At 35.2% G+C, this 23,457-nt stretch overlaps 1 protein-coding gene across 8 annotated transcripts in view; it reads left to right on the top strand.

Moving 5' to 3' along the window:
* Window positions 1-23,457, top strand: part of CSMD3 (CUB and Sushi multiple domains 3) — a 1,408,207-nt gene that overhangs the window by 930,857 nt on the left and 453,893 nt on the right. For all 8 annotated transcript variants that reach the window (XM_037802758.1, XM_037802757.1, XM_037802756.1 and 5 more), the window contains 3 exons: window positions 4,008-4,190; window positions 5,531-5,857; window positions 8,885-9,079. In XM_037802758.1, coding sequence (XP_037658686.1) covers window positions 4,008-4,190; window positions 5,531-5,857; window positions 8,885-9,079 — 705 coding nt within the window. The remainder of the gene's footprint in view (window positions 1-4,007; window positions 4,191-5,530; window positions 5,858-8,884; window positions 9,080-23,457) is intronic.

Here is a 23,457-nt window from a genome sequence, read left to right as displayed (position 1 = left end):
TGGGGTTTTCTTTCTTTCTTTTTCTTTTTTCTCTCTCTTTTTTTTTTTAGGAATAAAAATGTTCTAAAATTGATTGTGGTTATGAATGCACAACTATGTGATGATACTGTGAGCGCTGATTGTATACTTTGCATAGATTGTATGGCGTGTGAATATAACACAATAAAATTGCATTAAAAAGGAAGGAATTGTATTCATGAAAAAAATAACAGGAGGTTATGAAACAATAAGAAGAAATAATAATAATTAAGTATTCAGGAAATGACAACATAATTTTTCAGTATATGGGTTGAATTGAGATTAGGTACAATTGTGCAGTGAATTAGTAAACTGGACTATATAGACAATGAACTCTTCTACAATGTAGAATAGAGATTAAAGGAAAAAAAAAGAGTTTGAAAGGCTAAGCAACACAAAAGCTAGAAAAATCCCAAAGTTCCAACGTTCAATTTAAAGGAGTTCCAGAAAGATGAAAATATGTAAGAAACTATACTTCTTAAAGAAATAATGGTAATAGTTTCCTGGGAAGAAATAAAACAAAGTTACAAGTTACTGGATTAAAGAAATCTATCAAGTAGAATAAATAGATATAAAGGCTGATCCTAGATAGATTATAGTGACATTAAAAAACAGTAAGTTTTAAAAGAAATCCTAATACAGAAAGAGAGGAGGGGAATCAGGGAACAAGTTAATTAGTAGAGAATGAAAATCAGTTTGGTATCAGATTTCTCATAAGGAATACTGCATGGAAAAAGAACAAGAGAACAACATTTCAAAAATCTCAGGTAAAATAATTTTGAATTATAATTCTATGCCTTAGCAACTATTGTTCAATAGTGAAATTTTTTAAAAAAAAGACATTTTCAGATGAAGAATCTATTTAGATAACAGAAACAATTTCAAAAAGAAAGTACAATAGTAAATTAACTTTGTGAGCTTAGAAATAATGTCACCCTACTAAAACCAGCTTCCCTATTCCTTGCTCAATCTTTTTTTTTATGCATAGCATTTTTCACCTTCAACATATATATTTATTGTATATTGTTTGTAAACTTCCAGTGGCATACAGACTCCTGGGGTTGAGCACAGGAATCATTGATGTATCCTAAGTACCTAGAGCAGCATCAGACACATCATAAATACTCAATAAATATTTTTTGAATAAAATGAATGATTTAATGAAGGTTTAAAATATGTTAAGTAAATTTGACTCTACTGTAAAATGTGGTGAAATCTACATTCAGTTTGGAACTTTTAACACTCTTCTGTGAGAAACTGACAGGACAAGTAGACAAAATAAGGCAGGGCATAAATAATTTCAATTTGAGAAATACAAAAAATTGAATTGAATATAATTCACTGATTTATCCACTATGAAATCTTGATATACAGATTCTGAGTACTAGGGCAATAGCATTAGAAATACACAACAAAATGATAGCCCCTCCTATAAATTTTTAAACACTCTTAAAAATTATTTGCATTAAAAAGAAAATCAAAACAGAAACCACAAACTATTTAGAAGTGAATAATAAAGGCTCTCCATATCAAAGCAGTTTCCTGAAGGAAATTTATAGAGTTTTTTTAATGAAACAAGAAAGGTTAAAATAAACTACTGAACTAACATTTCAACTCAAGAAGCTAGAAACAAGCAGCAAAATATTCCAAAATGTTTTGGAATATTTTGAAGATGGACTCCAAAAAGATAAAAAGAAATATAAAAGAAAAACTTTTCATGCAGTTTAGGATCCCACAGCTGTATTGACCAATTCATGAATCAGGCAGCATTCCATTCGGAAAGTAGAAGGGGAGCTCCACTGAGGGAGTGGAAAGAAGCTAAATGAGTGTGAATGCAGAAGCAAGAGAGGAAATTTTTTGATTGGCTGACATTAAGTTTTCATTTTACTTGAGGGAAGAGGATGTCTTACAAAATGGGGAGGAGAGATACATTGTTCTCTTCATTAGAGACAGCTTATCAGAGTGGGCAAGCATACTATACTAATCAATGCATCTCTCCTCCCCATATAGTATAGTATGCTTATCCATTCTGACAAGCTCTCTCTACTGAAGAGAAACCAGTTTTATCACCAGGTATCTAATTTTAGGGAATCTGTAGGGTGTGTTTCAGTTTCTCTGGAAGCCTCTACAGGTCAATTGTTTTTGTCTTCTGGTAAAGCCTTTTTAGATAAGGGTCTTCTTCCAGACTGCCCAATGCAGGTGGCCTTTTTATTTTACTTAAAAGAAGTCATGATTAGATAAAATCAAAACAATAGAATTGGTCAAAAAAGCAAAAGTGGTTCTTTGAATAAACTAATAAATTTAATAGCCCTTTATATGTACAAGCAAGAAAAAAAAAGAGACTAAACATAAATAAATAGCATTAGGAGAAAAAAAGATTCATAACATGTCTATAAAGGAGATATTTAAAAATCCTACAACACAATTCTCTTACCACTAAAATACTAAGCTGGACAATGTTATTTCTATAATGTATACAAGTTGCCAATATTAGTCCCCCAAATTAAAAACTTCAATAGGAAAATAACCTGAAGAGAAATTGAAATGGTAGTCATTTAACTACCTCAAAAGTGTACCAGACTCAGCCAGATTCTTGTGCAGATTCTACCACTCAAGGACCCAATCTGGTCAAAGACTAGTAAAAGATGGAAAATACTTACCTCTTCCCTTGATACTAAATTTGGATAGGCACAGCATGAGAAAAAAATACAAGCCAATGTCATTTATGAACATGGATAAAAACGTCTAAATAAGATATGAAATCAAATCCAACAGTGTATTAAAGGAATCATTATAACTATCACCGCTTCTTCTAAAGGTACAAAGGTGTTCAAAAATATCTTTAAATATATTGTTTGGTTTTTAAAAAAAGCAAGTTATAGAAAAATATTTACATATAATACATTTAAATTATGATACATGTATAAAATTATACTACATAGTTTCTGTGAATGTTTTATATATTTATATACAGATATTAAAATATTTTATGTATGTGTGTTTAGATTATAAAAGCATGAGAAAAGAACAATGAAGATACACAGCAAACGGTTATAAGTAGATTACAGAGAAAGCAAGAATTTTATATCTGTATCCAGCATATTTAGGAATAACCAGCCAACATCAGTATACCTTTTAACTCCACAAAACTCTGTTAAGGTATCAAAACACTCTCACCCAGAGGCTTGCCTTTTATAAGCATTTGAGTAGCCATATTCAGTGAGGATATTTGGCATATTTTTGTTGCCAACACACACCACAATGGACTATCAGTGCCATCCTGATTGTTGGAAATAGAGTCACTAGTGCCTTTGAATCTAATCAGATTAGAGAACCAATTCCCAAAACCCCAGAACCAATTCAGAAATCTCATGCTTAAGATTCTGTTTCTCAAGAACCACTCCTACTACCAAAGCTGTATTAGTCAGGGCTTTCTAGGGAAACAGAACCAATAGGAGATGTCTATAAACATTATGAGATTTTATAAAAATTATCTCACATGACTGTGGGGATTCATAAGTCCAAATTCCGTAAGACAGAGTTCTAAGCTCAGAACTCTGATGGAGATTTTTGATGAATTCCCCCAGAAGAAGCTGGCTGGCTGAAGTAGAGCGGGAAATTCTCTCTTCTGACTGCTGAAATCATCACTTCTCCTTTTAAAGCCTTCAACTGATTGGATGCAACATCTCTCATTGTTGAAGGCAGTCTCCTCAGTTGATTATAGAAGTAATCAGTCATGGATGTAATCAACTTACTGATGATTTATGATGAAATGTCCTCACAGTAACAGTCAGCCCAGCACTTGTTTGACCAAACAACTGGGCACCATTACCTGGCCAAGTTGGCATGTGAACTTAATCATTACAGGGGACATATACACATTTTGCTTTGAAAGATATCAGGTATAGAGAGTGTATATCTAAAAGTGGTAGAATGGTTATCATAAGACTTTTACTCTGGGAAGTGACTTTTATCTTCTCCTTTTACAGAAATTGAGAAAGAAAGCTGTGGAGATCCTGGTACACCCTTATATGGAATTAGAGAAGGCGATGGATTTTCTAATCGTGATGTTTTAAGATTTGAATGCCAGTTTGGGTTTGAATTAATTGGAGAGAAATCCATTGTTTGTCAAGAGAATAACCAATGGTCTGCAAACATACCCATCTGTATCTGTGAGTACCAAATGCTTTTCTTCTAGACAGCATATGTTACCCTGTCCTTGCATATAATTGCTTTTGTAATTAATTGCAAAGACTGGAGCCATGTAATTATTTTTGTACGAGTAGCACTGTGTGATACTATCTTTAACAAATGTGTTTATGCCAAATTATACATTTCATTATAAATTCAAATAAAGTTAATATAGTTCACTTGGTAATTGCAAAGCATATATTATATGTATTGTTATAACACTTTATTGGTGGTGGCATTTTATACTTTATAGATAGCAGCCATCTTAAAGAAAATATAAATCTAAGCTAATTCTAATAGATTCATTTATTTTAACAAGATAGTACATGATTATTTGCAATCAAAAACATGTAAAATATTTAAAGCTTTTATTCTATGTATAATGCATTAACTTATTTTTGCTTTTAGATGCTTATATTGATGCATTCTTTATTTAAAAGTCCCACTTATTTATATTGCACAGAATGAAATTCATTAAGATTTGTGATATACAATAAAATTAAAAGAATATATTTCTCCAAATATATTAAAACATTCCTGTGTAACTACAACAAAAATATAATTTGTATTGTCTATTGATGCACTTTATACAACTTACTAGGTGTGAGTGCAATATTGAAAATTATACATTTTAGTCTTGAATATTCACAAGTGATAATATATAAGCCAATAGTCATGAAAAATGAAAGTCATTTTCTGGTTTTCTAAAATAAGACTTTTCATCTGTATTCAACTTATAATGATACTGTTTTCCATTTGTGAAATTGTCTTCCAGTGTTAGCCACCAGTGGTGGCTGTATTTCAAGTTAATTCATCACCTTATTTGCAATATAAACTATCAGAACATCTCATGATCATGGGAGGAATGAAACTCACCTGGTTACTGTGCCCATCCCAAGCCTTCTCAGGGCCACGTCTTCCCCATTCTGTTAATATCCACATAATATTTTTTGTCTTCAATCATTTCATGAGAATTACTACTTTCCCTGGGAACCTCTATATATTTCTCCAATATTCTTTTTTTAAGTATGAAACTGAAACTGCAGAGCTCTATGACCTGAGCATGATAAACATTAAAATAAAGTTATTTATCCAGTTACATTTTTTGTATATTCAAGCGTATGGTTTTAAGTTTATTAAAAGTACTTATTGCCTCTTCTAGTAAGAGAGAAATGGTAACATTTCTTTCCATTTTATAAGATAATTTGCATTAATATTAATTCTTCAAGTTTAAGCATAATCATAGAAGAACAATAAAAATAAGGTTACCTATTACTTTTTGATCATTTACTCTGTTGTATTATCTTCCTATGTTTAACAGTTCCTTGCCTCTCTAACTTTACTGCACCAATGGGAACAGTTCTTTCCCCTGATTATCCAGAAGGGTATGGAAATAATTTAAATTGCATATGGACAATAATCTCTGATCCAGGGAGCCGGATACACTTGTCCTTTAATGACTTTGATCTGGAATCCCAGTTTGACTTCCTTGCTGTTAAAGATGGTGATTCTCCAGACTCCCCAATTCTTGGAACCTTTACTGGGGCTGAGGTGCCTTCCCATCTTACAAGCAATAGTCACATACTGCGATTGGAATTTCAAGCTGACCACTCAATGTCAGGACGTGGCTTTAACATCACTTATAACAGTAAGTGCTCCCCGCCTTATAATAATTTATTTCTAAAAATTATAGCTAGAAAGGAAAAATGCAATTCCACTCTCAAATTTCTCAGATAAGGAAGCAAGCTTAATAATTGAGCAAGTCATATACCTAGTTGTACCAGGTATGGTCATTTAGTCCTTGATTTCTTAACACACTTTGCCACCTATTTTGTCATTTCTTTTGTTTGTGAGAAGCCTTATGTTAAAAATGTATATATCTGTATGTATGTGCGTTTGTATATATCTACACACACATGCGTATGTATGTATCTATGTATCTAATTATGGAAATCTGTTTCAAATATCCTTATATCACCCAATATATTATCCAATTCTACTACATCTTGCAAATATAAACGCAAACCTACTATATATCAATATGTTGTTCTGTTATTGATAAGCAAACATAAAGAGAGCCAGCTCTTTCGAGATAATTTTAGAACTAGATCTTTCTTTCAAGATATTCATAATTCAATAGGAGACCATAAGCAGTGACAACACCTAGTGATGTTTCCAATGACAAAACTCACTGCTGCACAAGCATCGCAAAGAAAGAGAATCATCAACTTTGAGGCAGTGGACCAGTGAGTTGATTTGGCAAAGCCACTATGAGGGGAAAATACCTTTGTGATTGAGTATTGGCTCTAAAGTCAAACTATGAAATTTCAAATCTTGACTTTGCTACATTTTACATTTCATAACTCAGCCTCAGTTTCCTCAGTAAAATGATATTGGGTGGCAGTAAGGACTAATTTAGTTGATGCACATAAAGCATTTCAATAAACATTAGCTATTATTGTTTAGTTGGCTTTTGAAATATAATCCTGACATCTTATATTGGAATGCTATGCTTATTATATTTCTCTAGATTCAAGATTTCTTTGGAGTTATTCACCTATTTAGCTATTGTCTATTACCCAAATCCTTTGCATTTAAAAAGGATAAATACTATTCTCATCCATAAAAAGGTGGCATAAATATAACTAAAAGATAAATCACATAGAGGAAGAAATAGCTTTATAGGTTAATATACTTACATACTAATGTTTGCAAATGTTTTACCTGAAGCCATAAAATGCTGAGTGGTTTTTATAGATTTTCCTTGAAGCTATCACACTCTGTCAGATATTGGCCAACTTCATGAATTAACATTTAAGTATCACATAACAATAGAATTTAGGTTACAGCTTATCACGTTGCCCTTTAAAAAAGAATTTTATTCCCCACCTCATACTCCAACCCATTCAATGCTGAGTGTTGGCAATTAGTGACAAAACACAGTTTTGCTTTGTTACAGAATACAAGTGAGGCTAGTGATGAATGCTATCTTTAATAAGTTGTCCATGAGAATTGCACATCATTAAAGTTGAATTATTTGTGCCATGTCATAGAGACTTGCTGTAAATGATGGGTGCTTTACCTGAGAGGTTTTTTTTTAATATATAAAGATAAATACATATATGTATGTATCTGTCTTTTTACAATTTTTATTTTGTCTTAAATGCATAATACTTTTAACTTTCATGTTTATGATATCTTTAGGGTATTATACAAATATGCCTCCATTTTCCTTTTCTACTTTTCTAGTAAATAATTTAGTCCATCTTATGAAAATTCTTAGATTTAATGCTAAGATTTTGTTTTCTGAAGAACTATTGGTAGGATGTCGTAATAGGGGCAACGAGGCTTATTCAAAATTGAGTTTTTAAAAAGCACAAAATAAATCAATGATTAGCAATAACTGTACCTACAATACATATTTCATATATCCAGAATTTTTCTTACGTATTCGTTTGTACTGTTTAACTTTAAAATGTAGATTTCATGTGCAGGCATCCTGATGAGGAGAATAGTTAGTAAAATTCTATAATTTATGAACAGTATCAAAGGAATGCTCAGAGAGAAAATTTTAAATAACTGCATGTATCATGCAGTACGAATATAATGGTATTAAATTTTAAACACCTCATAAAATATATTTTACATGTTTACATTTGCTTCTTTAAATCTTCCATTTACATTATACTAATTTTAAACATTATAGTACATATTTGGTCATCAGATGAATAAAGAGAAAAATATGTATGGCTTATGCAATTCTATAACCTATGTAAACTCAAATAAACACATTGTCATTACAATCTGCTTTATGCTGGGACTATGCTATATATATACCACAGGAGAATCAAGACAGAACATGATAGTGGCCTTGAACTCAAGTACTCACAATTTCCTGATAGACATGAGACAAATAACCTGAGATGCAATAAATTGTAGAGAAAAAAAATTAAAAGCAAGCCTAGGGGACACATTTCAATCTTATCATGTCCTATCTGTGTATCCTGAGGCAAGCTATTTAACTTTTTCTGAGTCTCACATTTCTCTTTAGAGTGGTTGGCAGTACTTGCCTCATTCAACTGTTCTAAATGTTAAATGATCTAATAACATATCCAAAGCTTTTATTACAGTTCCTAGAACATAGTAATTGCAAAGGAGTCAGCTCGCTTTTCTTCTTGTAGATGGCAGAAAGTAAATGTCATAGAAAATTATGAATAATTTGTATGACTTTCATACTAGATTGAAACCTTTCACTCTAAATCTCACAGTGAGGCTATCTTTCCATTCTCAACAGAGTGAATCACAGAAAAATTTCCAATGTGATATGATCAACTTGTTCTGTATTCACTTCAGTTGGAATTCTGACCAGCAAATACTGAACATTTTTGCATAGAACAAGCAGAAATCTCCAGAAATAAGGAGAATTATTCTATTTGAAATTTTGTAATCTTAGTGTGTAATTCATGTTTTAAAACAATCCTGTCTACTACCCATTGCAGACAAACAGATGGTCAGATGACAGCCTCCAAGTTTGCTTTTTTAAATAAATAAATTTAAAGCATTTCTAGAAATTACTATAACCTTTTAAAAATCACTTTTCTCACCCAGATACACAAAGTCTCTCTTTTTCTCATGCTGTTTGTTTTTGTGTTTCTGTTTTTTTGTTGTTTGGAAGCATTTGGACATAATGAGTGCCCTGATCCTGGAATACCAATCAATGCACGACGGTTTGGGGACAACTTTCAATTAGGAAGTTCTATTTCAGTCATTTGTGAAGAAGGATTTATTAAAACCCAAGGAACAGAAACAATTACATGTATTCTTATGGATGGAAAAGTAATGTGGAGTGGACCAATTCCTAGATGTGGAGGTAAGTGCAACACTATATTTATATAAACTTCTTACTGAAGTGTCTTCCCATCTTACTAGCAATAATCACATACTGCAATTGGAATTTCAAGCTGACCACAGGAAACCATAACTGGAAATGTGTGTTCTTTCAGAAAAATTGTTGTAATCTTAAATGTTACTTAATATTATAGATTACACATATATAGGTAAGTTAATTACACTTTTAATTTTTAAGCTGAATTCATTTTTTTAGAAACCTTTTAGAAGTTCCCTTTAAAAAGAGCTCTTATTAAAAGGGGAACATTAATATATGACAAACATATGTTGCATATGCACATTCCCTTTAGTACACTTTGCAGCTATAGTTTAGTATAAAGTTTCCATTCATATTTTTCTCAGTATTTTAGTTATTTATGGTATAAACATATTTAATTTTCAAAAATCAGTTAAGTATTAATTATCATATAGTTATAATATAGTTAAATACATATATTTAAAATATGCAATTTCTGTAAATACAGTTTGTTAATTATTTTTTCAATTTTTATTTGTCCAATAAAATGTTGTCAAGAAATTTTAGGGCAATATATATAATATTTGGAAGTGAATACCTTTGTATATATACACTCACATAAAATCCCAAATTACTTGGCTAAGAAGAAACTGTGAACATATTTAAAAATAGAGGTATAAGAAGTATAAATTGTATTAATAAAGGATGCATGGGGGGCTTTATTTAGATTTGACACAGTGTAGATAATATTATGAATTCTACTTTTCTCCTTCTGCTCTCATACCTAAGGTTACATATACATTTCATTAAAAGATAAAGATGAACTGTTTACCAAGAAGTAGATGAACTAGAACCAGGAAACACCCTTTAATAGGTATTCTTATAATAATTAGTGATAAATTTTAAATGTTCTCTTCTTTCTCTTGCTTTTAAATTCTCTTTCATACCTATTCCAACCTGACAGTGTGAACTTTTGCTTTCTCATTTTCTAGCTGATAAGCTGAGAATATTTGATATATACCTTCCAGAAGTATAGCAGACTTAATTGGAGTGTGGCTATTGCCTACAAATGCTGAATTTCATTGAATTGAACATTTTTATAATATCTAATGATGACAAATTCCCAGACCATGCAATTATTATGCTTTCCTATATCCCCTTCAGTTAGCACGTTCCTTCTCTTTACTCATTTCTCATGCTCTCATTTGCTGTATTAGGAGGTTGAGCTAGATGATTTCAGTGTTCCTTTCCCAAACCTCGCATGTTATGGACTTGGTAGAGGCTACCATGGCAGTAGTCATGTCTATGCTTTCAAAATAATTTAATAGGGTTGTACAAAAAAAGCTCCAAAATAAAAAGAGAAAAATGATAAGTAATGTTTAATAGTTCAAAGATACTTTCCTCCTGAGCTCATTCATTCGGTTCACATAGTTTCTAACCCAGATTTGGGGTATCAGTCAGGAAAGCATACATTAGTATTTGAAGGGAAATCAGGAGATGGGAGAAAAATCTGTGCCAGGCAGAATGAATAGCCCAGGTTCCGTTTGACTGGAATGGAGGACAGAGGGGCAAGGATGTGATGAATGATCTGATGGGGATGTGTTTTGTAAACCACGCTAAATAGTTTCAGAGTTATCGTTTGGCCCATGGGGAGGCATTTCATCTGGGAATTGACATGATCTGAGCCACCCCCACCTCTGCACTGAGAGTTGTTTTCAGTTTCAAATGACAGATACAAGGACTGCGTATGGATAGCTGTTAAATCTTGTTTGATCCTCCACTTGCCTAACTTAGGTGTTGGTTTGGAATTGCTTGGTGCTGAGCTGCATGGGGAGGTACAAATAATACTAATATTAACACATATATTTTTGAATCTCTGCTTAAGAGAGCAATTTCAGTGAGTTTTTTCACTGTGAAAAATTAATGGTATTGAACTTTTAAAAATAAATAGAAAAAAATATTCAGAACTATAATTTGGTACATGCCAATAGCCCCTCTGGGGAACCCAAAGAGAAGCTTTATGCTATTTCTGAAGAAGAAGATGATTTTCTCTGTGTGTAGGTAAAGTTCCACGCACTGGGCTCACCTGCCCATTCCTGGATCCAAACACCAAAATGGGAACATCACTAAGGATGAGGTTAGAGGTAGGGAAGGCAGAATTTTCATGAACTGGATATAATTCCATGGGATGATGCTTGCCAGGTTCCTTGCTGTATCCCAGAGCCACCCTTTGAACCAATTTCCACCTGACAAAGCAGACTGCTGCCAACTACTATATAACTTTGGAGGATTTGATTTTCTAAAACTCTAATTAAAAGTTTGTAAGATTTCCTTTAGTTTTGCCTGAATTCTACTTAAGTACCAACAACAAAAGCCTAAGGTTAGTTGAACAAAGCTTTATTTTTCTTTTCGTAAGCCCCCATTCCCCCATTCCACTCCCCACCCCACCTCCACGCCCAACTTAGACCATTCCTCAAATGCCACACAGTTGCTCCTGTTTACACAAAGAACCATGTCTGAGGAACTTTCACTCCCATCTTCTCTGGTCTCTAGACATTCCATAGTTTGACGGAAGATTTTTACTTCTTATTTATTATAACTCATCTTTTAGGGCACCATTTCAGCCTCCAACATATGCTTAGCATTTTAGCTAAACCTTTTTATTATCATCACATTAAACATTTTACATAGATGAACTTAAAATACATACATGTTTATATTTTCTGATTAATACAAATAAATTTCTATTTTTACTTTATTCACTTCACGCAAAGCCTTCCAAATTCAAACTCATTGTTAAAAGCTGCTTTGCACATAGTTGTTTGTTGAAATTATAAAGCAGAAAGTTTTGTTTTAATCAGAATTTATAGAGTAGGAGAAGTCAGTAAGAAATCTTGTGATTTGAAAACCCAGTGCCTCAATCCCCTTAGAGACTGATCTCCCTCTCAACTATCTATCACAGTAGACCAGAAGTTTAGGCAGGTTGGTAATTTAGTGACTGACCCATTTCAATATCTTCAACTTCAAAATTGTGGAAAATCTCTGAGAAAAGTGCAAGGAACTTGTCTTCTGCCACAGTCCCTAAATATAAATAAGAATTGTTGAGCCCAAAAGGGAGAAATGAAATCATCATGTTTTTCAGTTCTATGATCCCATAGCTGAACTTAGATTCATTTCATATAGCTTAAATAGAATTTTTGAATAGAATTGGATTATACAATTTGCTCACTGACCTGAAGTTCAGCACTGATGCTTTAACTAAGGTTAGATTTGGGCTATCTTTTTGAAAATTTGAACCTCTTTCTTTAGAATGGGTTGATCAAATCTTCCCAGGAGGGAGAAAAATTAGGTGCCATTTATAGCTTTGTGATCTTTCAGTTCTCTTAATGGAAAACAAAATATATTAGTTACTAAAATCAGCATTGAAATCACTTTACTTTGAATTCCACAGCTGTCATAATGACAATGACTCCTTCACTCATCCTTTAGACTGTAGCCTGAATATAACTGGTTCTATCCAGATACATGTTCAAAGAAACATCCAAAAGCCATGAAGAATTCCGTAGATGATTATTGTAGGATGTGCTCCTTTAATGGGCTAACATAGGGATTTTCATAGTGTGCCAAATAGAAAGCTTCTGAAAAAAATCCTCTTCTTACCCTGCTGCCAAATTTCCCACTCATAGCAACTACTTAATACAGCTCTACCTCTCTTGCCATATAGTACCTTCACAACCCCACTGCTCCCACTTTTGCTTATTTTCCTGTTCTGCATGGCCCAGGCCCCCTAGTTGACACCTATAAGCTTTATCACTAAGTTCAGTCCCTGAGTAGTGCAATTATCTCATGAGAATATAACCCCTTGGAATTTCTTTGGTACAAACCCTGAACCTGTCTTTTCTTTCATGGTAGAAGCAGGATTCCTTCAGGGGCCTCTGAGGTCATTGCCAGGCAAACCCTTTTCATGTCTTTCTACCAGCCTAGGTGCTAGGGAATTCAGAAAAGGAAAAAAAGGGGCATGTCATAATTGCATTTGGATTTCATTCCCTCTCCACTTTATTGTATGTGACTGAGTCTCCTGCAACATAGTTAAGATGGTGCTTTCACCAAATTATTTTTCTCAAGAACGCAGTGGGCCACTGCATTTGTTTTTCCATACTAAGCAAAACAAGCTGGGCCCTCCCTGATCCTCAAATCCTGAAGGTCCTTTTCTCAACCAGTGAAATCCCAGAGGATTTCCAGTCACTGGGATTTTTCTTGTGACCAATGCTGCTGTACAAAAGGCAAATTATAAACTGTAATCTTTGACCCATTTAGAGGAGTTTCTCCTCATCTCCACCCACTTTTTTTTTCCCACCCACTTTTATACTGCCTGTCTGGGGGCAAACTGCAAGAGGTGAGACATACTTGCCCAGTTACCCCATACCCCAAACAATCTGAGTATCATTACTTGGCATTCTTTCTTTAAATGCAGTCATAATTAATGTATTTTCCTCAAACCCATTTTGCTTCACCAATAGGAGAATTTCAGGAGATCATTTTGTATCGGTAATTAAATTATAAAGCAGAAAGTTTTGGTAAACTGGCTGTAAGTCTCTCTGCAATGAACTTGTTACAGGTTCTTCTGATCCTCCTATTTGTTTCTTACCTATTTCTAGAGGTTGTCTTGCTTTTAACCTTTTCTAGGAGTTTAACATTTAGGTAGAACATTTCTTGCCAACATTTGCACTTGACCTGACTTCATCTGGCTATATACATTCTCCAGGTTGGTGAGGCCAGCTGCCACCAGATGGAGGTTTTGATGTATCCGCATTCACAAATAACATCTAATGCTGAAAGTCAGGGATCATAACCTCAAATGCTTCCTGGTAACACAAATGAATTAGGAAGGCTGAATAAAACAAGCTACCCTCCTAAGGGGGAGTTGTGTTTTTATACTTTTTATAGAAACATGGTTACAGATAAATCTTTTATAATAGTAAATATATAAATTGACAACTAACAACAGTGCTTCCATTAGCCCATATAGTCTCTTCCCAGTGGGGAAGGGCATTGGGAAAAGGTATTCTCTTAGAAGGAAATGACTTGACCTAGTTGTTCCCAAGGCCATATTTATTGGAAATCCAGTAGTAATAACCAATGCTTTGGGAAATGTGCCTAGGTCAGGGAAGCAGGACAGAAGCCATACATTGGCCACCAACTTCTCTCCCTCCTGAGAAAACTCCAATTTCTCAAGATATCTGTTGTCCTTTATACTCAATTAAAAACCATTTCCAGACAATTACTTCATGAAGAAGTTTCCCTGAGTTCCTGCTTAACACTGCTTAAGTGTAACACTGCTTAAGTCTGATACTCTAGCACCTGAAGTCTAGCTGGAGCCTACTATCCTGAATTGTGCATTCTCCTCTAAATGGTCCTGTAAATCTCACAGTAATCTTTACAATGTTCTTCTAGCTTTGCACTGATATTCTATTCATGCCTGGTCCTTTTATACCATTTGGCACTACAACTTTGCTAATAATTTAGCTGCTATCGTGGCTCAATTTTGTAATATGATTTGATTCACCTATACCAAATTCAAATAATCATCTGGATGGTAGCTGCTGAAATATAATCTGACAACCTTGAGGTTTATCTTTGCTAGTTGATGCAAACAAACACACCACTTACAGTAGATCCAAGAAGCATTAGCATTACAGAATAAAATAGATTTTTACTTTGGTTTTCTTTAAAAGTTGGGAGGCAAAAGCTTTATACAGTGCAGTACACAGAAAGCTTCTCAAATATCTTCTAAGCGATCACCCCACTGTCTTCAAGGTAACTGTTACATGTAAAAAAATCATCATCATCATCACCATCATCATCATCTCTTCCCTCTTACATGCTTAAACACACAGTCCTTTCATCATTAAGTTGCCTTTCCCTCTCTTCCTAGTTTTCTTCTTTCTCTTCCCCATGCCCTTACTTTCATGTGTTTGCTCGCTCTCCTATAAATAACTTTCAATTTAACTCATGACCCATTCCACTGGACTGTACCCCTACAAAAGATTAGTTCATCCCATTCTAATATCTTTCATTTGAGATTCAGTCTTCCTGGAAATTTGGTTAACAAAATTGTCTACCTCATTATAAGAAATTATGCATTAATTAGAAGAAAGAAAGAGAGGAAGGAAGGAAGGTAGGAAGATAAGTTTCTGACATACCTTTTCAAACTACTCTCTGAGCTGCATTTCTACTTTATAAATGTTCATTTCAATATTTGCCAGTGATAAACTAGCCAGCAAATACCAAAAGAACTTGAAAGAGACACCATGCCATGAGACTTGGAATAAAATAAGAAAGTTCTCTTCCTAGGTGTGAAGCAGTGAGCACCAAGTCATCTAGTTTTCTGCTTTAAAAAGCAAGACAGTTAGACATAAATTAAGTCTCCTATCTCTGCTGCAGTCACAGAAGGAAATAATTCCTTGGGATGAGGATTTATTATTCATTGGTGGATGTCATTTTTAGAAAAAGAAATGCTACTGAACTGTACTCTTCTAGAATGAAAAGATGAGAAGGATTTATTTGCAGACCAAAAATGAGAGTTGAGTAAAAATGAATTTATTATTTTTTTATGAAATCTGAAATGCATGCCATTTACTTTTTAAAATCCAATTTCCCTTAATATTTAAAGGTATAAAATTATTTAGCTGTTTATGGCAAATAGGTTAGGCAAGTCTAAAAATTGTATACTTTATTAAATTTAATTTTATTATATATAGTACTCAGGCTTATTTTATAGTCTCCCTTCCCTGTTCCTCCACAACTCACTGATTTTCATTCATCTCTCTATAGGAAGGAGGATGCTAGCCTCCTTTTCTTCAAACCAAGTTAGGGAGGAAGAGCTCCAAGAGAATTTCTCATAGAGAATAGAGGTGCCTGTGAGAAAAGGAGAATACAATCCCAGGTGGATATCTGTTTATACAGTGGACTTGTTGATCTGCCATCTGTGCCTCTTAGTCCCTAACATTTTGCAGAAAAAGGCCTAAAAAGAGGAGGAAGGGGAGGAGATGTTACAAAACCTCCACACCAAGTGCTGAAATGAGAGGAGGAGTAAATAAGCAGAACCTGACCTTCCTCTAGTGCCTCCTCCTCCTGCTCATCCTCCAAGTCTCTCTGGTCACTACTCAAAAATGAGCCTTGGGTGAGTGGGAGTGTGAGGGATGACATAAGACTTTTCCGTTGGACTAGACCAAGTCTTTTAATACTGCAAGTTATGAAAAACTTAGAGGATCTGCTCAACATATTCTTTAAAGAGAGGGAGATTTGGCTGTGCATGTTTGAAGGCAATAATTAAGAGAAAATGAAATCTTTTTCTGTTTTTCCTTCACCAATTTCAGAATGTTCCATAAAATGTTTACTCAAGCAAGAATTTACTTACCCTCATCGGAGAACTCCCTGCATAACTATAGCTTATTCTGCTTCCTATTTCCTAATGGAGCATCTGCGAGAATTTCTTGAGTGAGTAGGATAGGATTGAAATCCCTGGAGAACTGTTTAGAGAGCAGAGCTGGTCTTGAATGTCTGATGAACTTTCCTAACGAGGAAAAGGAGTTTCCTCATGAATCTCAATTAGCTTCAGAGGAAAGAAAGCCCTTCTCATTCACAGACATAACATTTTTTTTAGAGAGCTCTTCTGAGGGAACAATTAAAATAACAATCTGATGCATAGATCAGAATTTTTTTGGTTCTTTTAGAGAGAAGGTATGTTCACACATGTTTACATATTTACATTGAAAAGAAAAACTCTTTTTTAGTTATGTGTTTGGGTGGCATTAAGTCTCTTGGATGACTCCTATAAGGGAAGCCACTTTAGCAGCAAGAATCAGGCCTTTGCTTCTAACATCTATGGAGCTGGGTGTGGGGGTCGGGGAGGGGTTATGGGAATGAAAGGAGTTGGCAGCTGTGATTCCTGCTTCTCTCCAATTCTGGCCTTTTAATTCCTGTTTCTGGTTTCTTCTTTCGTTTCTAAATGTGGTTCTGACTTATTTCCCCTTAATTTCCTTTGAACCATCACCTAGCATACTGAAGTTAGAAAGAGCTAGTGATTATTTACCATGTCTATAATCATAAAGTAAATTTAAAAAAAAAAAAGAAAAGGGAATGATAATTGCTGAGATAGCATCTAGAGTCTCTCATGCACAGCTCCATGGAGAGGCTATTTAACAGTCCAAGTACTAGGATTCTCACCTTCTTAATCCACTTATATCCAAACCACTGCGATCAAAACTCAGCTCCCAAGGACCCCAACTGTCTTCTGTATATCCAGATGCCACTTCTCAGATGGAAAAGTAAATCCTGTTGTGAAATACAATACCACAGAATTTTTACCAGAATATAGTCTGAAGTACTTCTGACAGTGATACAGGTCTTAAAACACACCAGTATTTTGAATTTGTCCATTCTACTTAAAGTAACACTAAAATGAAGAAGCACTATAAATGAAATTATTTATAACAGACTTTCTTCAGGCCTTAGAAAAATAAAACTGGATAAATGAATTATTATTTATATTCTATTTTCATTGCTGCAGAAAGGGAGGATTAGAGAAAAGAACCTGCATTCGACTAATAGATCCAAATTATCTTCTCCTCTCAGGAAACTGCATGATTATTCATGAGAATCTCAGAGCTACACAATTCCGCCTCATCCTCTTAGATTTTCTCATTGTGGTTCATCTGCCAACAACAATAAAATGACCTGACGGACGGTGTGTGTGTGTGGGGGGGGGGGTTCTTGTTAACAATGCAGATTCCTGGGTCCCGCTCTACAATTACTAGAAATATGATCTGAGAATCTGCATTTACCAGATTCCCTAGGTATCCACTACACTGTGAAAGTCTTAGAAAACAGAATCTGCTGGTAAAGGCCAGTCTTACAAAGCAGCATTGAAAGGCCCCATGAGCTGCCTCTCCTTGAGCCACCAACTCTGGGCTGCAGCCGCAGTGATCCAGTTGACATTTCCTGAGGAGTATTCTTACTTCCTGCCTTTGCTCTTCTGACCCACTTTGCCCTGCTTATTTTCTATTCATTTTTTAATCTAAGCTCACCCCTGTCAGCATTTCTGTCAGGAAATCATTCCTTATGCTCCTAGGATAAGCTACCCACCCCACTCCTATGTTTCTAGCATGGGCTTACCATACTTGAATGCCAGCTGTATCTATCTTCTTATAGAAATTGTGTATCTCTTGAGGTCAGGGGTAGTGTGTTTTGTTGTTGTTGTTTTGTGTGTGTGTTTTTTAAAATTTCAGTACCTGTCACAGTATCTGATATATGGTAGAAATGAAATAAATACTTATTGAACTAAGTAATAAGTATTACTTACATAACTAAGTAATAATTACTTACATAACTAAGTAATTACTAATGGGGGCACATTTAAATGGGGATGTGTACAACCTTGAATTTAAATTCAAAATATTTGGATTGAATACTCTATCCCCTCAATCTTCCATCCATTTTTGCCTTCACTAAAAATATGATAAAAAGAATAAAAAATGCTTAAATAAATGTGCCTCTTGGAAAAGTATTTCAATAAATCTTTCACGGAAATGGTTCATAACCGGTGTTGCTAATGCTGCTGTCATTCAAAATACCATAAATGGATTGGCTTTTATAAAAGGGGTTTATCTGGTTACAAAATTACAGTCTTATGGCCATTAAGTGTCCAAAGCAAGGTATCAACAATAGGGTACCTTCATTGGAGAAAGGCTAATGGCACCCAGAAAACCTCTGTTAGTTGGGAAGGCACGTGGCTGGTGTCTGCCTGCTCCCAGGTTGCATTTCAAAATGGGGTCCTCCAAAATGTCAGCATCAGCTTTGAACAGCCATCTTCAAAATGTCTCTCTTGGCTGAAGCAAGCATCTGGGTGTGTGTGGCTCTTTTTAAAGTACTCCAGTAAATCAATCAAGACCCACCCTGAATGGGCGGGCCACACCTCCATGGAAATATTTCAATCAGAGTTATCACCTACAGCTGGGTGGGTCACATCTCCACGGAAACAACTTAAACCAAAGATTCCAACCTAATCAACACTAATACATCTGCCCCCAGAAGATTGCATTAAAGAACATTGTGTTTTGGGGGACATAGTGCATCCAAACCAGCACAACCTGGAATTTAAAGATTTAAAATTGAGTCCCAGTTCTGCTATTACATAGGTCTCTGTTTCTGGTCAAATCATCTGTTTCATGATTTGGAGATTTCATCTGCAAAAATAGCATAAGAAAGAAATGAGTATTTTTATGCCATCATATTATTAAATTGCAAACTACTTTCTTTCTGAATTGGTCTGCCAGCGGCTACTAATTGCTCACCTATAAATTGTGGTACCCTGTTCATTATGTAGAATTGTAGCTTGGAAACGACAACCCAGCTGGAGGACTTCATTTCCCAATCTCCCTTAGTTATGTGAGTGAGAAATAAACTTCTAAACTGTTAAACCACTAAAATCTAGGAGTTTATGTATTGTACCAGCTAGAATTATCCTAATTTACACAAGTAGGTCAGAGGAAGACTGTTTTAGTTTCCTAGACTGCTTGAAGCAGATACCATGAAATGGATTGGCTTAAACCATAGGAATTTATAAGCTTAAAGAAAATGTCCAAATCAAGGATCATCAAGGTGAAGCTTTCTTCCGAAAGACCAGCTGCTGGCCATCTTTGACTCCTCTGCCACATGGCAAGGCACATGGCAAGGCCCATGGTGGCATCTGCTGGTTTCACCCTTCTCTTCCAGGTTTTGTTTTTGTTTGTTTGTTTTTGTTTTTTCTGGAGTACATACAATTCCAAAACACCACAAAGACCTAAACAGGAATAGCTTCTCCCAGCTTTTACACCAATGTAGTGATACATTGTAGCAATGACTAATGTCCAATACCTAGTTAGTTTATTTTTTTATTTTTTCTCTCTCTCTCTTTACCCTTACTGATAGTCTTCATTTCTACACTCTTCTCCATACCTCTCTCTCTTGTCTTTTCCTATCTGCCTGTAGTGCTCCTTTTAGTATTTCTTGTAGAGCAGGTCTCTTGTTCACAAAAACTTTCCGTGTCTGTTTGTCTGAAAATATTTTAAACTCTCCCTCATTTTTGAAGGACAGTTTTTCCAGATATGCAATTCTTGGTTGGTAGTTTTTCTCTTTCAGTATCTTAAATATATCATACCACTGCCTTCTCACCTCCATGGTTTCTACTGAGAAATCTGCACATAGTCTTATCAAGCTTCCCTTGTCTGTGATGAATAAATTTTCTCTTGATGCTTTCAGAATTCTCTCTTTGTCTTTGACATTTGATAATCTGATTATTAAGTGTCTTGGCATAGGTTTATTCAGATCTATTCTGTTTGGGGTACACTGAGCTTCTTGGATCTGTAATTTTATGTCTTTCATAAGAGATGGGGAATTTTCAGTGACTATTTCCTCCATTATTGTTTCTGTCCCTTTTCCCTTCTCTTCTCCTTCTAGGACACCCATGACATGTATATTCATTTGCTTCACATTGTCATTCAGTTCCCTGAGACCCTGCTCATATTTTTCCATTCTTTTCCCTATCTGTTCTTTTGTGTGTAGGATTTCGGATGTTCTGTCCTCTAGTTTCTGAATCCTTTCTTCTGCCTCTTTGAATCTGCTGTTGTATGTCTCCATTGTGTTTTTCATCTCTTTTACTGTCTTTCACTCCCATAAGTTCTGCCAATTGTTTTTTCAAACTTTTAAGTTCTTCCTGATGTTCACCCAATGTCTTCTTTATATCCTTCATCTCTTTGGCCATATCTTCCCTTAACTCATTGATTTGATTTTTGAATTGATTTACCACATTTGTTTGAACATCTTTATTAGTTGTTTCAATTCCTGTATTTCATTTTAAGTGTTAGTTTATTCCTTTGACTAGGTCATATCTTCTCTTTTCCTAGTGTGACTCATAATTTTTTGTTGTCTAGGCACCTATTTTCCTTGACTACCCCAATCAGACTTTTCCAGACCAGACAGGCCCAGGTCTCAGGAGGAGGATTTAATCAGAATCAAGTTTCCGTGGAAAGGAGACCCAGCAGGTTTTCAGACTTTCTTGTGAGGCCCCTGGATTCTGTGCTTTTCCTATCCTGCCAGTGGGTGGTGCTTGTCAGCCCGCAGCTCCCCACCAGCGTAAAGAGGTGCAGTTCCTTTAATTCTCAGCAGACCCTGTCCCTGCCAGGGGCATGGTTAAAACAAGTTTAAGCTATTTCTGTTCCCATACCCAGCCCCTGGGGTCTGAATTCTCTGAGGGAGGGCAACCACTTGAGCTGTGCCACATCCCCCCCCCCCCCTTTTCTTAGGGAAGATATGCCCTTTTAGGAATTATCTCCTTCACTTGACTTCTTCCTGCGTCTCTCTCTCTTAACTCCATCCTTGCCTGGGTCAGCACTGATAATTGAAAATGCCTGAGGTTTTCTCTAGTGAGTTACTTAGAATAAGAGGAAAAAAACTGAAAAAAAGAGAAAGAAATCCCATTTTCAGAGCCAGTCCCTAGCCCCCCAGTTTCACCAGTCAAGAGCTGGAGTTGGTACCTGGCTCTATGTACCCCTTTTCCAGTATTCTTAGCTCAGCCGATTCTAAAAGCCTCTGTTTTTATTTATTATATTTTCCCCCATCATCCCCACTTCCACTCTGCTGAGAGAGACCTCAGGGTTCCTTTCCTGCTTACGCTGGGTTTATCTGTTCTTGTACCTTGTATTCTGTGATCCAAATTTGTTATTTAAAACTGCAATTGGATCTTGGTTGAGCTACCTTTCCTTACTCCTAGTAGAGACTGCTTTTTCCCAGTAGGAGATAGTAACCAGCCTCAGCAGGGGCTTTACTTACAGTTCTTATGCTGATATCTCAGCCATTCCTCCCATTCCAGACTAGCATATGATGTGTGTCCAGTCACGGATGTCCCCCAAACAGTTGTTCCAGACTATTTACTGGTTGTTCTAGAAGACCAACTAAATTCCACACCTCCCTATGCAACCGTCTTGCCCCCTGGTCCCAATACCTAGTTAATTTTATCAATTATTTTAAAATAATGTTTTTTTCAAAGGGTTGCATCTTCAACTATCCTTTTTTTTTTTTTTTTTTTAATTTCCTAAGCATTCACTTTAAATTCTATGTATATCAAACCTTTAACTTCAACTTACATTGAAGATCACTCATAATATAGCCAATAGCTCCAGTTTCTATGTTCTGTTGTTTCCTGTGATGTCTCATAGACATTTTGGCCTCAGTGATGAATCTCATTATCTTTCCATAGAAAACTTCTGTTTTCTGTTCCCCATTTTGGGGAATGAAATCACCATCCATTCTGTTGCATACACCAGGGGTTCAAGGGATAGTTTAGATCTTTCTTTTGATTCTTCTTTTCATTGTACACACCAAGGGTTTGAGGGACAGTTTAGACTCTTTCTCTTGATCACTCTTTTTGTGTAACCAATAAATGTTTTTGAGTGTATCTCCTGTATATCACTCATATTTAGCCCTGCTTCCATTCCACTGTCACCACCTTATTTCAGAATCTGATTATGCTTTTCCTAGATAATTATAACAGTTTCCTAAACCGATCTCACCAACTCCAGATGTGCTATTCCCAATCCATTTTACAACTGTCATTTCAGTGAACATTTTATCATGTATCTTTTGTCTACAATTTTCACTTGCCTATGGTTCATTTTCCTAAGTATAGCATGCCAGGTCCTCTTCTACACTTTCTCCTTCATCTCTCATCACTTCTTGGTTCCCCTAAAAAGGTACTGGCATTACTAAAAAAGCATCGTGGTCACTCAACCGTCTACACCTGTGCATATACTGTTGCTTCTTTTTATAATATCCCCCTTCTCTTTTCTTCCTGTTGAACTCTGATTCATTCTTGAAGACTCTACTTAAATAGAATCTCTTCTATGTAGGCTTTATTCACTCACTTTTCTTACCAGCCCCTTGTACCATGGACACATTTCAGTAATAGAATTTATGGTATTGATTGTTACTTTTTGTTTATGCTTCTGTCTTTTGCTTCATGAGCACTGTGAGAAAGAGTATCTTACTGATTTATTCAAATTCTCTACACATTCAGTGTTCTTATCTTTAATACTACCTGGCTGGGTTATTTTGACTATTGTATAAAATAATCTAGGGGAGTTCTTAGCACAGCGACTGGCATATGGACAACATTCAATCAATGTGAATTAGTAGAAGTAGTGCAAATGCCACAAGGCACATACCTGACACTCAATTAAGAGTTGTTGAATGAAATATGAACAAATATATGACAAATTAAGTAATGAATGAATGAATGAATGGATGGATGGGCATCTGAAAATATCTTGTTATGGTCTTGATCTCCT

The sequence above is a fragment of the Choloepus didactylus genome, chromosome 14, assembly GCF_015220235.1.
Source record: "Choloepus didactylus isolate mChoDid1 chromosome 14, mChoDid1.pri, whole genome shotgun sequence".
Lineage (NCBI taxonomy): Eukaryota > Metazoa > Chordata > Mammalia > Pilosa > Megalonychidae > Choloepus > Choloepus didactylus.
This window is presented reverse-complemented; position numbering and strand designations above follow the sequence as displayed.